Source organism: Heterocephalus glaber, unplaced genomic scaffold (assembly GCF_053883595.1).
Source record: "Heterocephalus glaber isolate CG9 unplaced genomic scaffold, H.glaber_assembly_v1.0 deba00001497, whole genome shotgun sequence".
NCBI classification, from domain to species: Eukaryota; Metazoa; Chordata; class Mammalia; order Rodentia; family Bathyergidae; genus Heterocephalus; species Heterocephalus glaber.
The window spans coordinates 8237141-8253707 of NW_028258320.1; the positions used below are offsets into that span (position 1 = coordinate 8237141).

The 16567-nt window shown below is 49.7% G+C and overlaps 1 protein-coding gene across 4 annotated transcripts in view; it reads right to left on the reverse strand.

Moving 5' to 3' along the window:
- Positions 1–14066, reverse strand: part of Adgrf1 (adhesion G protein-coupled receptor F1) — a 28912-nt gene extending 14846 nt beyond the window's left edge. The window contains exons 1-10 of one of the 4 annotated variants that reach the window (XM_087184650.1): positions 13548–14065; positions 11650–11767; positions 10672–10932; positions 9643–9700; positions 8367–8522; positions 7043–7216; positions 5386–5486; positions 4510–4568; positions 1228–1379; positions 738–901 (exon numbers count right to left, since the gene is read on the reverse strand). In XM_087184650.1, coding sequence (XP_087040776.1) covers positions 738–901; positions 1228–1379; positions 4510–4568; positions 5386–5486; positions 7043–7216; positions 8367–8522; positions 9643–9700; positions 10672–10812 — 1005 coding nt within the window. In that variant the 5' untranslated portion in view covers positions 10813–10932; positions 11650–11767; positions 13548–14065. Of the gene's footprint in view, positions 1–737; positions 902–1227; positions 1380–4509; positions 4569–5385; positions 5487–7042; positions 7217–8366; positions 8523–9642; positions 9701–10671; positions 10989–11649; positions 11768–13547 lie in introns of those variants that run through there. The other 3 variants (XM_004846400.3, XM_087184651.1, XM_013072966.3) reach the window with 3 other exon arrangements.
- Between the last annotated feature and the right edge of the window lie 2501 nt (positions 14067–16567).

Consider the following 16567-nt stretch of genomic DNA (forward strand, 5'->3'; position numbering starts at 1 on the left):
GAGCAAGAACAGACCACAGCGGCCACCTGGTGCTGTTCCTCTCCCCAGTCTACAGATGAGGAAACTGAGGCCCAGAAAGGGAGAATTGAACTGATCAGTGCCACCCGGGATCTCTACTGTGACAGCAAGGGCTCTGTGTGGACACAAGTTCAGCTCCGGGTGGAGATGGGCTCCAGGCTGTGTCCGGGCACTGGTCCCGGAGGCGGGGGGCACTGGTCCCGGTGTCCTTCTTTTCTGGGACTCCAGTCCTGATGTTCATATCCTTCTTCCAACCTTCCTTGTCCCAATACTTGAATGTTGCTGAGAGAGCAAGCATAGGGGCCACGGCATGGGGCGGAGCCCATGTGACTGTGTTTCCAGATCCACACCTTTGCTCACAGTGGGACCCTGGCTCCCAGTCCACAGAGGGAGCCTGGGAAAGGGTGACCCTCGGCCCCACTGCAGGTTTGTCGGTCTGCACAGCACCCTGCCTGGCCAGCCCTGTCCCAGCCCCGATATGTGCAGACCCTCCCTCACCCTCACTTGCATCTTCAATACCCAGGCCTCTGGGCTCCGAAGGCAGCCTGGCTGCTGTTCTGCCATGTGTCGAAGGCCTCAGGTTGGCTCTGGCCTCAGCAGCACCCCTCCCGGACAGGACAGATCCATCAACCTGGATGCTGTCACCTCCCCAGCTGTCCCTGCCAGTCCTGCCCACCCTCCTGGGCCCACTGGAGATGTGCACAGTAGAAACACATCACCTGCAGCAGCTCCTGCAGCTGGGAGAGCACACAGGACTCTCGCACCACCTGCCACCCCGAGGGCTGGCACCGGGCTGTGACATTTCCAGTGTAGCCGCTGCTGCAGGGCAGGGTGCACTCGCTGTCCTCAGCACCGAACCCAAAGGCCACGCTGTGACATGGGGCTGGAAGAGAATGGAAACAGAGGGAAGGGACCCAGGAGATCCCAGCCCTTGCATTAACCCTGTCCCAGGGGTTGGATGTTTTAGAAATCATAGGCAGTGAGCCATTCCTAAATTTACACTCAGAGATGAGATCTGCTCACCACCAGAGAAGACTTGCAAACATCAGCTGACACTGACTTTTATTGTGGTAGGGGGACAACTGCCTATTTCCGCTGAGAACACTTCTCTCCCGGAAGCACCTCCCCTCTATTCCTGAAGATAGGAGCAGCAGCAAGCTACTAACTAGAGGGCTCCCCGGTCGATCTGAGGGTGGGACCCAGGGTTACCTTTTGAGAATACCCTGAAGGAGCCAGCTTCCAGGGGAAAGAGGCTACTGAGCGCTGCTTGGACCGCAGCAGACTCCTGCTGAAGGGCGGCCAGCAGCTGGGAAGTGCTGCTGGAGCCGATGACTTCGAAGCCCGTGATGATGCTGCCAGCCCTGCAAGGAAGATGTGGACAGAAGGTGAACCAACTTTCCAGCCCTATAAGCATCCGAGGTCCAGTCTGCATGTACACAGCATCCAGTCCAAAGGAACAAACCAGATTTGGGACCTGGGCTGGTCAGAGAAGCTTCTCTATGCGAGAGGTCTTTAAAACCAATGCCTGAATGGCGTGAAGAACAGGCCCAGTGATGAAAAGAATATTGGTCTAACATTCCAGCATGTGCAAAGGTCCTGGGGTAGGGGGTGTGAGTCTAACTTAAAGTCTGGCTTGACCATCATTCGATGAGCAAGACAGAAAGAAGCAGGAGGTAACACTGGAGAAGCAGCCAGGAGCCAGATCCTTAGGGTTTGAGTTTCCTTCTTTATCAACAGCTTTATTCTGTATTGAAAGGGAACAGCAGGATCATGCTTACTGTCTAAGGTCATCACTCTGGAAATAAACTGAAAGGAGGCAGACATGGAAGCAGGAAGACCAGTCAGGAAGGAATGGAGTGGCTTGGACTAGTTGGGTAGCAGTGCGTGTGCGAGAAGGTGTTAAACCTGTGCTGTACGTGAGGAAAAAGCTGTCAGAATTGCTTGGTGCAGAGGACTGTAACACTGATCATGCCCAAAGCAGGCTGTGAAGAGCTAACCCCACAACTGGCTTGTTCACAGGCCTGAGTCTGGCCGAAGCCTACATGCCAAGGTCAGAGTCACTCGCACCCAAATTCTGTCCCCATAACTAAAACCTTCAGACTAGAAGGACAGTGTTCTAATTACAATAATATATTTTGTTGATTCTGTTCCTAATTCGAGACTGCTTTGCCTTGTCCTTTCTGAGCCTTGTTTACATTAATTTCCAAGAAACCACACATCGCCTTTACCCCAGTTGATTGCCAATAAAAGTCAGTGCCTGCGACTGGCCAGAGCCTTTGTCGGTTGCACTGGCGTTGGTCGTCCTGGCCCCTGCTTTCTCTCTCTTAGTTCTGTCTCTTAGTGTACTTTTTTCTCAGGCCTGTGTCGCACACTGGGCAGGTGGGTACTGGAACCTGACTACAGGCACTCAGGAAGCAGGTTGGGTGTGAGAGAAAGAAACCAGTCAAGAATGACTTCGAGGCCTGGAAGCGCAAATCTGAGGGTGTCACACAATGGAATATTACTGGGCAGTCGAAAGGGAGGAGCCGCAGTGCTCTGGAAACCATGGATCCATCTCAGAGATATTGTGCTGAGTTGAGAACCCAGGTTACAAAGCCAATGCCCCGTGACTGCATTTGCAGGAATTCTAGCCTACAGTGACGCAGCCAGGCCAGGGGGTGTGGCAGAGCACAGCAGGTGGACATGGAATCCTCTAGGAAGGAGCCAGGGATGGGAGTGTGTTGCCTCGGCCCAGAGGGCTGGTGCAGGCATTGGTCAAAGAGGGCTGAGCCGAGCCCTTAGGGTGTGAGCACAGCGCTGCATATAAATCTAAATATAAAACAAGGATGCTTCGAGGTTGGAGACTGCACAGGAACAGCAACAGGAGGGAGGGGGAGACAGTGAGGAATTCGGCCTGGGTTTCAAGTGGAGCATCCAGGTGGCCACACCGGAAGCTGGCAGCCAGGTAGCCAGGTCTGGCATTCCGGGAAGAGGCCACGCTCAGGTGAAGAGAGAGAAGCCAGCAGCCCTCAGATGGCACTGGAGCATAAAGAGCAAGCGAATTTCTGTATTGTCCAGCAAGTTAATCCTGCAATTACCCCATGACATCACCACTGCCTTATCCCCGCCTTAGAGATAAGGGAAATGAGACCCAAGGAGCAGTTGGGTCAGGAAATTGCCAGCTGCTAATTCACAGGTTAGAGCTGAGACTCCAAAGCTAAAGCTCTCGGCTCCTCCTTGAACTTCTGCTCACAACAGGAGTGTGAATCCAGAACTCTTTGCGTAGGGAGGGTCACAGTGCCTTCGCACCTATAAGGCTCTTCTGTTTGTTCACAAAACCCTTCCTGCCTGTTAGTGCATTTGACTTAAGGAGGATTAGACAGGCTCACAGCTGTGAGCTGTCCTGTTGGACAGATAAGTAAATTGGGACAATGAGAAATTAAGGTTTGTTTTAAATCATGTGCATAAGGAGGAAAACTTAATAAATCGTCTTTCCAGCCTTATGCCTACTTTGACTGTGATTGTGTACACGAATTACTGGGGACAGTTTTATAAGACATGCAGGATAAAATGTAAGTTGGAAATATAAATAGAAGACCAGGGAAAAGAAAAATATGAGTATTAAATATAAAAATGAGTGTGACTGTCAATTTTGTCCAGGAGATCTTACAACAAAGCCATTCAGGGAAATATGATCAATTACATACACACTATATAAGAAAACTGCATTGAAAACTAGCATTGAATTTTGAAGGAAAACATTCATGTGGAACTTTAGAGAATAAACACATAGGAAGACTTAAAGGACACGGCCAGGACAACATATTTATAGCAAATGTGACTGAAATTTTCCTGTGGCTGGTTTTAACTGCGAGTAATAATAATAATAATGATAATGATGATGGTGATAATAAGTCAAGTTCTCTGACCTCTAAGCTACTTCCTCCATCAAGCCGACTATGAATATGGAAATCAGGGTACACATGGTTAACTAACCAAGTAACTTTTGGAATTAAAACAAGAGTTTGAAACAACTCTTTATTTGCTGCAGATAATAACTACTGCATTTGGAACCATGGTACATGCATAAGATCTACACAAAAAGGTAATAATTCACCCAAGGCTCCCCGTTCTGGCTTCAAGTTATACAATATCACGTACTCTGGCTGTGAGGGAAAAACTTCACCCCTCTACGCCCCAACCTCCATCCCATGTGTTGCCCCTCCCCACACATCTACACCACGATCGCCTGCTTCCTTCCAGGATTCTGCCTTTGCAGGTTCTGTCTCATCCACAGCTTTGAGAATGTTCTTCACGCTCTAGGCTCTGAAACTCATCTCAATAAGAATCCAGGCTTTCGTCTTCATTCTTTTAAAGCATCATGCTTAGTAAGGGTCCTACGACAAACACTAGACTGCCCTGTTTTCTGCCAAGGTTGCCCCAGGGAACATGCTCAGAATTCTGCCGGGCACAACCCTGGAGATGACCTTCTAAGGCCATGGTGTTACTTACCGAAATTGGGTGACATGAACTGACTCAAAATCTTGAATTCTTTTGTATACTTCTTTGAGCTGAGGAAGAAAATAAAGAACATGCATTAATCTTTGTTCTCACACTTCAGAAAGACATTTGCAAAAAAAAAAAAAGATAAAAGAAGGATGAAGACAATAAATAAACCAACCATAGCAAACAGGCAAAGGAAAGGGATACTGCTAGAAGTAGTCACAATGCCATATAAATGCAGCTAAAATAGCAACTGGGAATGTACACATACGTCTGCATGCACACATATACAGAGTTTGGTTTTGAGGTTGCTAATAAAGATTGAATAACAACAGTTTAGAATCGAGGATATATTTGGTACTGGGTAATGTAATAAATTCACTCCAATCTACTTTCTTCTTATCCAAACCAAGCCGTTAATCTTGACAAGCACTCAACCACACCCATACCATCATCCTGGCAGAGGTGCTGATGGATCTGGTGCTTTTGTGACTTCATGACGAAGGCCAGGGCTTTGCTGGGTACCTGCCTTCAGCCTCTAACCAGGTAATCTTCTGAATGAAACAGATCAAAATGCTAAAAATGGAGTATAGGTACAAAAGCTTTCTTTTGGCAAATAAAAATCAGAAAATAATCCAGAGTCCTTAGCATAATAGTCAATAGATGACCAAAACGAAGCACAAAGGATATGGAAAGTCAGCTGATAAACTTTCCTAGAAAATTGTCCAAGGAATGTGAGTTGTGGATACAGCAAGTAAATTCTCCATAGAACTCAATGAGAATAAAAATGGTTAAGAATTTGTATTAAGTATCCACGCTGAATTGAAAACATCAGAACCCGTGTTTAGCCAATGACTCCCTAGCTAAGAAATAGAAATTTCTTACTTGTTTTTCACTTTCCGATGCATATTGAGAGTATTTAGCAGAAGATGAATTCAAAAGGTCTTTTGCAAAGGTTTCCTTAATCTTGAAAGTGCCCCAAACCTCTGTGGGAAACAGAAAGAAGTTTTGAGATGCAATACCTTTGTAACATGATTTTATTAGCAGGATAAAACGAAGAGAAATATAATTCAGTGCCCAGATATTCAACAGTGGTATTTCCACTTTCTGCATAATAAACATTCATCTAGAATAATACAGGAAGCACATATCCAGCCAGAATTTTCAGCTATAGATTTGCAACAGTGACGGGTAGAGCCGGTAACCGTGACAACCCTCCAAGTACAGAAACACGCGGCCGTGCTGTCAATGACTACGAACACGCAGCTCACCTAGGTGTGAAGCTTAAGCCTTGTCTTTCTTAGTTTCCAGCAGCAACATGCTCCTTGCTGACCTATCCACTGCCAGCGCCCCTCTGCATGGGAAAGGACCCTAGTGCATCTTTCTTTCGGGACCTGGTTAACTGTCATCCCTTCTGTCAGCCCCTCTCTGGTCCCCAGACGCAGTCTTTCCTGCTTTTGCATGTCTCCCATGCTTTACCTCTACCTCCCTACAGCCTCTTCGGCCTAAACATCTGTCTGTGCGGGGGTGACCAGGACGTGTTCCTGCAGTCCTGTGGGGAGCACCTTGCCAGTGTCACCCTGTCTGATCTGCTTTGTATCTTCTCCAGATGAACCAGGCATGAGCCATCTTTGTAAAGAAAGCCTTTCCTTTATATTTGTTGGTGAAATTACAATGTTTTCTTTCTTGTATTACAGCCCAGCCTCTGCAGCAAGCCTGGGAACTCATATATGACAACAATAAAATTGGTTCCGCATGTTCTCCTAGAATTTAGCTCAGCACTGGGTGTAGAGACGGTGCTTGGTAAACATAGGTTGCCATGCCCTGAATGGCTGAGGTCGTGGAAGGGGAGCCAGGGACACCAGTAGGCTGACCCATGCCAAGCTCCCTTCACGTCTTCCTCAGCTCCACTAACATCCACAGCTTCGAGAAAACTAGGGTTGCCTTCACAGAAGCTTTGCAGTCCCTCAAGCCCTGGCGTCTGTGTCATCGGCTGACCTCAAGGTTCACAGAGCACAAACCTAAGTCAGCAGTAGCTCCCTCCGCTGCCTCTGGTTTCCTAAGCTGGAACTTTAACATCTGCCTCGTTGTCTTTACTTCTCAGTGATGCCCTAGTGCTGTATGTGCTGCCACATCAGAGCGGCTCTCTCAGTGTCATCAGAGCACAACCCTCCTGCATTCACACCTCCAGCACTGACCTGGGCCATGAGTGAGAAGGGAGCGGGAGGAAGTGTTGCTAACTCAAACAGTCACCTGCTTGGGACTTGAGCGAATCTCTCTACCTCTCCGCTTGACATCAGATAAGTGCAGAGCTGGGCTGGGGGTCTCTAGAATTTGCAATGGCACCTGAATGCTCATTGCCTATCTGGGTCTTTTGTGCATGCGAAGTCCATGCTGAGTCTATACAAGCCTAGAGGGTTCGTGGTCACCGCCCTGCACCTCCCTTGCAGGCATCAGCCTCCCTTATGGGGGCTGTGGGCCAGGGAAACCTCCCTGTGGCCTATGGGGTGAGGATGCCCCCACCGGTGGCCTCACTGCTTACTCGCTCTCTCGCAGAAGCTGGCACTCTGGCTGAGGTTGCTGGGACGGCAGTCGCAGCTTGGGTGGGATCCGGCTGAGTTCAGGTGACAGTGCTGGGGATCGAGGCAGGAGGGGGGGAACCAGGTGTAGGTGTCCTCACAGACACAGCGCAGGGCCCCGTCCTGACCGTGGCAATCTGCACAAAGACAGAACCTGCTCTCATGGAGCCCGATTCTAAGCTGACCCCACAGAGCTCAGTCCTCAGCACGGACACAAAACCTGAACTTCATATTTTTCAGTAAGAGCTAGAAGTATGAGTTAGGACACAAAACTAAACAGCCAGGCTTAGGACCCAGGAAGGACATGTGTCCCCAAGATGACACTACAGCCGGAGAGAGGAGCAGAGGCCTTTCCAACACTGGAGCTGTTTAAAGCATACTAGAGGACATTGGCCACCACCTTGTTGGAGTCTCCCCATCTACCCTCCAAGAGAGACTCTAAGCACAAGATGGCATGGAAACCTTTGGGGATTCCTGGCATGATAAGAAGCTCTGTGAACCATCTTGTATGTTCATTCTTTCACATTCTTTTGCACTGGACCTGAAACTCCCCCAGGAAGCCATTGCTTTTCAGAGGACAAAGCAATGCGGCAAAGTCGCCAGACGGCTTTGTGAAAATACCCATGGCCGTGAACAGTGAGCAGTTCCCCAACTTTACCACTCCTCAGACACCCTGGAATTTGGGATCTGGTGAGTCCGAAAGAGTTCCAGCATCTGCGTTTCTGTGAAACTCCCACTGCCCCTGCTGTGGCCTGAGCATCACTGGTGTAGGCGGAACATCACACCACTCTAAATTCCAGCTCTGTGGTTGTCAGTGCCCTTGGCCAAGCCCTTCCTGCTGCTGTCCTGGCCCATGGCAAGAGTGCGAATCAGGCTTCTGGGGCCTGGTGTCATTTCTGGCCGCTACACTGTGAGCAGAACTAGTGCCTTTGAGAGGCCAGCTGCCCCTGTGTGAACCCTGACAGGGTTCTACTTGCTTATGACCCAGGATCTTGCATTTGGCATGGGGTGTGGTCATCAGCCTGGGACACGGTGACTACCACAGACACAGCCTCTCTGCCCTCGGCAATGAACAAGCAGCATGGAAGGGAAACAAAACCTTTGCTTGTTTTGCAGTGCTGGGATGGGACTCAGGGACTCTGACCCCTGGGCACGCACTCACCACAGAACTGTACCTGGCCCTTACTCTCTGAGACCACAGTGATGAGGGTGATGCTTCCCGCTGCACCCCCTAAGCACCCCAACAAGCACACTCCTCCCCACCACGCTGGCCCAGAGCTGACTCACACGTGGTGGCCTTCGTCCCCAGGATTCTCGAGGGCCCCAGGAAGCAGGCCGACGGGGGTGCCAGAGGGAGCTCCAGCAGCCTCCTCCGCAGGAGCTCCTTCTCCCGGGGGTTTCTGTAGGGCACCTGCAGCAGCACCTCAAATTCCTGGGCTGGGCCTGGAGGGAGAAGAATGGTCAGCTGTCCCCTCTGTCATGGGAAAGATGCTGAGAGGGGTCAGGAGCAGCCGTCGGTTGTGCTGGGGGCCACGACTCTCTGTGCTGCTTGTTACTGCCATGTGGACCCTGTCTGAGCCGCCTGTGCAGTGACACAGCAGGCAGGGCGACCCGCCCCAGCGCACGCCTCTCCTCCCACTTCCCTGGCCAGGTCTCAGTGCTCTGTCCCACCCCCAACGGAGGTAGGAGACACATTCTGTAAGAAGCCTCTCTTCTCCTGTAAAAGAATCTTCCAATAATTAGCCAAGATTTGAGGATTTCTATGAAATATGAAAGCAAAGCTACACTAAACCTTGAGTCTTTGTGCACACTAAGCTCTGGCTAATTATTTCTGAAAATAACTTATTTTTCTCTCCCCAAGAACAGATCTCCTGAACTTCTGGGTTCTGGTGTTCTCACTCTGCCTTCATAGACAGGCAAATTCCTACCCTAGGCATTTGCAAGTGCTGGTTCTGGAGCCAGACTGACTGGGTTTGAGTTTCACTAACTCAAAGGTTTCATAATGTACTTTAAACAGCACCTGGCATGCACCAATAACAACAGCCCAATACACACTTGGTGTATTTTTATTGTCATTCTTGCTGTCAGGGAAAAGGTGTGCATGACACTCCAAGCTGCAATACTGACTTCATTTTCCCGGAGCACTGTAGCCTGGCATGGGGAAGTTCCACGGCACCATTAGCACTCAGTGCATGTGCGAAAGACATCTGTGGGCCGGTCCTGAGACCTAGCAGCCATGGGTGTACACCATGCTTTCTAGGAGGAAATACATTCAGCTCTTAAAACATTCACAACCTAGCACGTTCCTAGACAAGTTGGTGACATGTTAGGGTGAATGCTGGGAAGGAAAGGAAGTCTATGGACACCACGGGGTGGGTTTGTTGCAAGACACGACTACATCATTTACTCCTCACAAATGCCTCGCTCTCAGGAATTGTTGCTATTCCCACATTACAGACTTGGGGTGTTGCAAAATGCACATCCAGCTGCACAGCCTGTCAGAGGCGCTGCTGAGCTAGAGCCCTGCTGCCTCAGCTCCAAAGTCCATCGAGCAGAGTCTCACCTGGAGGCCTTGGCTCATCCACCCTGAGTTCTCTTTTGTCTCTGAAGCCTTCATTTCTCTGTACAAAAGAAAAGATGTTGACGTGAGGCTTTGGAAAGTTGTATGCCATAGGCCTTTAGGGTTCCCAGGTGAACCGAAGGCACAGATCTCAAATCCAAGCCCAGGGTGGTAGAGGGGTCAGGAGAGGCTGCACTGAAGTGCTGTGGAGCAGGAACCAGATGGAAGTGAGGAAGCGAGCATTCCTGGAGAGACAGCTTTCCAGAGGAAGGGACAGCACGTACCAAGGCCCAGGGATGGGGGTTCGTAGCAGAGCGAGGACTCTAGAGCAGCTGAGAGGTGAAGAGAGGGCAGGACAGGGGTCAGAGCCTTGGGGGACAGGTGGTGTGGACCTGTATGGTCCCCAGAAGGGCTTCTTTTTGTATTTGAGTGGGACAGAGGAAACGCTCTCTGATGCGCCGTGTAGCAGCCTCAATCCTGAAGCCACCCTGAGAATAAACAAGCAGAAAAGCAAGGACAGCATGTCAGGGGTTACCGAGGCACCGTAGGTGCCGACAGTGCAGATGTGGATCCAGGTTAGGGTTAGGGTCAGGGCGGGGAGGGTTTGGGATCTGGACAGGTTTAAAGATACAGCAATAAAGAAGTGGTTTAGATTTAGAGCAGGAGAAGAATCAAGCACACGGTGTTCAGGGCTGAGGTGGCCATACCGATATCTAGAAAGTTTCCAGCCTGTGATCCCGGATGGAAGTGGGCGGAGATCGGGAGGAGCTCCCTAGGCTGCTAATACCAACCCCAAAGCTCTTCTGCACCCATATAGAGCACACGCCAAGCTCCACAGGGCTCCAATGGCTCCATGGCTCAGCCTTCTGAGCGCCAAGAGATGAGGGACTTATCCAGGTCCCCGGGGAGGCTGGTGAGGTGAGACCAGACCTCAGGACTGAAGAGCTCATCGGGCTATGCTGTTCCCTTCATCTTGAGAAGGATGGATCTTAAACGTGCCAGGAGCAGAAAGAGGGGCCTTGGCCAACTCACCCCCAGGGGGCCAGCGTGGCCCTCAGCAACGGTGACAGAGAAGCAGATGAGACACAGCACGGCAGCCCTCATTCTCAGCAGCCCCTGGGCAGACCATGGGCGGCTGGGTGCTCGGCTGGGCAGGGGCAAGTGGGGCCCCATGGGAGGCTCTGGCGCAGGAAGGCAGAAAGCACAGGGTTGGTGATCTCTCCACTGCACAGCGGTGACACCATTTCTCCTGCTGAGCTTTAGGAACAGTACCTTCCCATCTCTACAAAGTCGCTGTAGAATCAAATTTGATGACAAAGAACCTCTTTAAAATCGTGACTTGCTTAGCCCTGCAACAGGGTGAGTTTAATACCAGCCCTTTAGGTTTCACTGAAGTTTCCTTTCATCTTGGGAAAGGTAAACATTAAAATAATGGGACACTCTAAGAGGATCAGTTTTAAGTGTTTAAACATAAAACAATACTAGGCCAAACCAGCACATTTCCTTCTTTATACTTGATGCAATTAGCAACAAATCATCCCCAAGCATGCAGCTACCTCCCACAACGTGGATGAAACTCAGAGCCTAGACACGGTCACAAAATCCATCTCTACACCCAGGTGACTTGGCGTCCAAGAGAAATCACAGTCAGTCAGAGCTGTTCTGCCCAACATGTGGCCGCCAACCTCTGGTGGTGCTCTGAGTATAATTAAAATTAAATTCAATTTCAGGTTCAATTTCCCAGTTGCACTGATCATGTTCCTACCACTCAGGAAACACATGGGCTATGGTGGCTGCCACGCTGAATAGCAGATCACAGGACTCTTACATTATCACTAAACCTATATTGGACAGCACTGATAGAACATGAGCAAATATTTCCCCACAGTCTTTCAACATTTCATCTACACCTCCACAGGAAAAGCTTTTAAAAATATGATTCTCAAACCCAATGCTCCCCTTTGGTCAGCAGCACCAAGTACTGAGTGAGCCAGTCCCTCCAGCCCTCACCTGGCTTCCAGGTGCACTTCGAGCTTCCAGCTGCCTCTGCCATCCCCGCCACTGCCCAAGCTCTGCTCTCAGGTCCAAGGACGAGACAGGGTAAGGGCTATGGCTCGTCTGCAGAGATCTTCTCAGAGAAGTATGGAAAAAAGGCACGATGACTCAATTTTTTTCTTGGTATGTTTGTATCCGTAACAATTATATTTATTTGGGGAAATTTATATGTATATAAACCTTGATCATTTTTGATCTTCATTTCCACCCTTCCCTATGGTCCCTTCCTCCTATTTGGGCAAAGGAAGGATACGTGTTTCGAATCAAAAAGGGTCAGTACGGTTGTGGCAATCTCTCTCCTGGAGCAAATGGACATGGCTTCTCATTCATCACCGTGCTGATAAAGCTTAATTGTTGCAAATCTACCCAAAACTACTCATTCTTTTTAAAGTAGCATTATACATAGGAATAGTATTTTCACCACAATTTCCTAATGAGTAAAAGCAAGTTTTTCAATCAAATTCCCTAAATGATTTTTCTAGATGCAAAACCAGCTGCCCTGAAAATATCACATCCGGTTCACCAGGACACCCGCAGGGCTCCACGCTGGGAGCAGCCTGAAGTGCAACCTGGGTACCTTGACTCTGCGAACTCCCAGGGTGCCCTCCAGTGTCCCTTGTGCTGAACTCCCTCTCCTGACCCCAATCCAGTCAGGCAGGCTTCCTCTGGGTTGGAGAAACTCACAGATCTTGAGCTCTGATGACATGGCCAGTGGGCCCCTGGCCATACCAGTTCTGCACACTGACAGGTGTGGAAATGCCTGCTAGGTCACCCTGCCCTCTCCCTCTTCTTGCTGTTGACAGACAGTTAAGCAAAAATGCTTTCATATTGCTTTAATTTTTGTGTCTGATTTTTAGCAAAATGAAGCCCTTTTTTCAGATGCTTACGTCGCTGTTCTAAGTTTCGTATGGGCAGAGGCATCTTTCTCTGAAGAATTGTGTCTTAGGAGCTCTTCACAGAGCTTGGACCTTAGGGCTTGGTCACGGGCTATTCATTTTGGTGATGGTTGAGATGGTTTTTCTTTTCATGGGAAAAAGGAATATGACCAACGGCTTAACTAATAACCTGATAAGCCGCAGGATATGCTTTCGTCTATCTGTGTGGTTCCTGTCTCTGCCATGCCCAGCCTGTGGCTTGGCGCACTCACCAGGACATAGTGGGAACCAGAACATTGGGGACCAGGACATAGCAGGGAACTGTGTGTGACCCCTCTTGCCTGTTTCTGCAGCTCCCCATCACCGGTCTCTGAGGGAGGGGGTGACATGGTAAGTCACGTTTACATAAGTGGATTTTTTATGAAGAAGGAGAAAAGCGGGGGGAACCATGAAGTACATAGCGAGGAGCAGGGGAAGTGGTCATGAGAGTTGACATTTGGATTTTCTAGAGGCTGAGAAGGGGTTAAGCTGGGAAATCCTGGGGCTAACAGGGTGCAGGCAGAGCTTGAAGGAATTCACCCTGAAGAGAATTAAGGAACGAACGTGGTCACACAGGACTCTGGAGATCGTTGTGGTTTGAGTGCCAAGTCTAATCAGTGGTCACTGCATGGCTGGTGGTTTTCGCAGATGCCCATAAGGCATCCTCATTACTGTCCCCTCCCTGGCCACCAGAGACCACAGCCTGCATCCTCCCTGACAGGAGCTGTGCTTTTGGGGTTAGAGAACCAGGTTTTGGTCCCAGCAGAGCCCCCAAGTTACACACTGTCATTTCTACTCACCACTTTCCTGCCTCCATGCCTCTGTAACCTTCTTTAGGAAATGAGATACTGAATCAGAATTCAGTCCCTGGAGGACTAGCAAGCAGCCCTGGTGACAGCACCCTGCAATCCAAGGAGTCACACCCCAGCTATTGCTTACCTTCAGGCTCCTCTCCATACACTGCAGCCCCCTATGCAGTGCCCTTCGAAGGTACGCTGCTGGTGGGAACACAGCTTGTTCTGTTTGCACACAGGTGTGTGTGGTGTTGGGGCAGCCACACCATGCACTGAATCCCCGTGGCTGGGCATGAGTTGGTGCCTTGGCCCACGGCCCAGGCCAGGACACACCCCTCTGAGAAGGAAGAGAGTTTTTTCCTCCAAATCTCCCTCCCCTAAGGGCTGGGGAGGGGAAGGAGCAGTGACCAGGACTCGAGGGTCCTCCCAGCAGTGGTGGACGCTAGTGTCTGAGATCTCAGGAGAGACACTGCTCAGGGGAAAGCAGAACGCTCTGCCCAGGGCAGCTTAGTGTGCAGCCACCGGGCACAGCCCTGAAGTCCTTCGCTGGTCGCAGTCACGCCTGTAGAGCCCAGGAATGTGGCCTTTGCGTGGGAGAGCGGCCAGGAGGTGGAGGAGGGGCGGCCCTTTCCCAACTTCCCCCACTGCCACCCCAGGCTGAGGAATCCCTTGTTCCTCTCCCAGATAAGGTGCCACTGGGTGGGGCAGAAAGAAGGGGGCGCTGGCCACGAGACCCCGGGCAGGTACTGGGGATGAGTGTTTCCCACGTTCTGTTGTCCTTAGAAAGCCTTGAGCTGAATCCGATTAACTTCTTTACTGAGGGTTGATTTCCGGAGCCGTCCGATCTGGAAACCATGGAAGGTCAAGTTACATCATGGGTTACATCGACTTCTAACTCACTTTTGGACAAGGCAGCTGCAGATGCTCACAACCAGGTCTAAAATCAGCTAGATAATAACCTTCTATTGTGGACTGACAGGGGCAAGGATGCATTAATTCTCACAGATGTCACCAGAAAGGAAGGAAAGGATGTCTCTGAATCCAATCAACATATTATTTTATGTGGCTTCCAGCAAGCACTCCACATTCTTCCAACAACTTGAGGGACTTACAAAGGCACAAAGAAAAATAGTAATAAAACATATAAAGAGGAAGCAGCAAGGGCCAGGGATTTAGCTCAGTGGTTTCGCCACCTGCTGCGCAAGCACAAGGACCCAAGTTCCATCACTGGTACCAAAACAACAACAACAAAAAAAACCCCTTGATTTCAGCTTTATAAAGAGGAAGCAGTAGACGGGTACACAAGACGTCAGTGGGTGTGGAGCTGGGCATGAGGAGGGCCAGGAGCTCAGATGGAAACCATGTTTCTCACCTTCTGCTCTTCTTGTCATGGAAACCCAGCAGTTCCCTAGGGGCTGGAATTTGTCCCTCAGACCTGAAGGGAGCCCTGCAGTTTGTTACTAGTCCAAAACATCTTAGCAGTGACTAGAAAATAAAACAAACAGTAGGCATCAATGATGCCAGGAGTGCATTGGCTTGGAGAAAATCTGAATCTAATCACATGAATGCATGCCTTCCCATATTTAATAGAAGAAGGTTACTGTGCATCCGATATTTCAGTTCATAAATAGGGTCTCTTTGAAGCTGGTGACTCACCAGTAAGCCACCATAATCTCTTCTAGTTTCCTGCTAGAATCTATTAACAGGCACAGTGCCAGATTCCTCAGTACTTCCTGGTTAGGCTGGAGAGCGCCTGACCCATGCAGCTGCAAAGGACCATTCGAAAGGAAGGCATGGGGTTGAGCACTGTGGCTTTGGGACCTGTCCTTACCGAACAGCCCAAAGCCAAGCAGACCTCCTGCAGGAGCCAAGCCGAGGAAAGGCTGCCCCTCTCATCTGATTGTAATGCTCCATCTGCTGCCAAATGTCACACAAGAGCCATGAGGCAGAAACAAGGCATTCACCGGGCACACAGAGCCAGCTAAACAAAAGTGTCCTGGTCCATCTGGTCCACTGAAACCTTTTCTTTGCTGACCTCAGCCTCGGTGACTCTGAAATACACAGAAGCAGAAGAATAAGAAGGAAAACCCAGGGCTGAGGAAGAGCTCCAGCCTTCTTCCTTCATCTGCCCAGTCTGCTGGTTCTGGTAAGAGTCTGCTTGCCTGGTTTCCCAGCAAAAGGACAAGGTCATAGAAACACAGCCACAAACCTGAGCCCCGGGGAAAAGGAAATGGCAAACAGAATCCTATTACTGGAAGGAGTTCTCTAAAATGTAACATAAACATAATTTCTCTGAGTGCTGAGGGGTAGGAGGCAATAACTAAATTAGCAGATCGCAGGTGGACCAGGGAAAGACATGAACTCCATAGGACAGCCCAATGGTGCATGCCTTTGTCAGAGGGCTGGGTATCCCTGAGCTGGCTCTCAGAGGCACTCACCTAGGGCTGTGGATACCAATAGCACACTCGAGTGACACACGAGGGTGAAAGACCTGGCACTTGCTGGAGGGTTTATCTCATCATTTCAAAAGGTTTGAGGACAGTAAAAAATATTTCAGTATAATTATTTTTTTTTAAACTGGATCTTAGAGAGGGGATGAGTTGGATATACAATGTACATTACAGTGAGGTTTTCCTGGCAAGTATGCTAAGACTTCCACAGAGCTGGAGAAGGCTCTGAACTCTCACAACTAGCACTTTGGCAAAGGCAGTGAGGAACGTTAGAGAAGCCTTGGTCAGTGTGATTTAGAGACACTTGTTTTTGAGGGATAGGCACTGTGTAGTCATTGTATTGTTATTGAACATTAAAACAAAGGAAGTGTTCACAGAACTGGAAAATCTGTACCATATCATCCGAGTGACAAGGACAGCCACGTGGAAGACAAGGTGACTACAGAAAACCGAAGGAGGAGATGAACCTGGCACCTGGATAGGCCAGCGTCCTGAGCACTGGCTGGGTTCTGGGAACTGTCTTGTCCTGAGCTGTGTCCATGATGGCTTGTTCCCTCCGCAGCCCTGGGAGGCCACTCACAGATGAGGAAGTTGGGGCACAGAGCAAGCAAGGAAGTAAACAGCAAGCCAGAAAGCAACCCAGCCTGGCTGCAAAGTCTGCTTTGCTATCTCCTTCTCAGCTGGTTCTAAAAGGGGTCAAGAAAAACACACACTA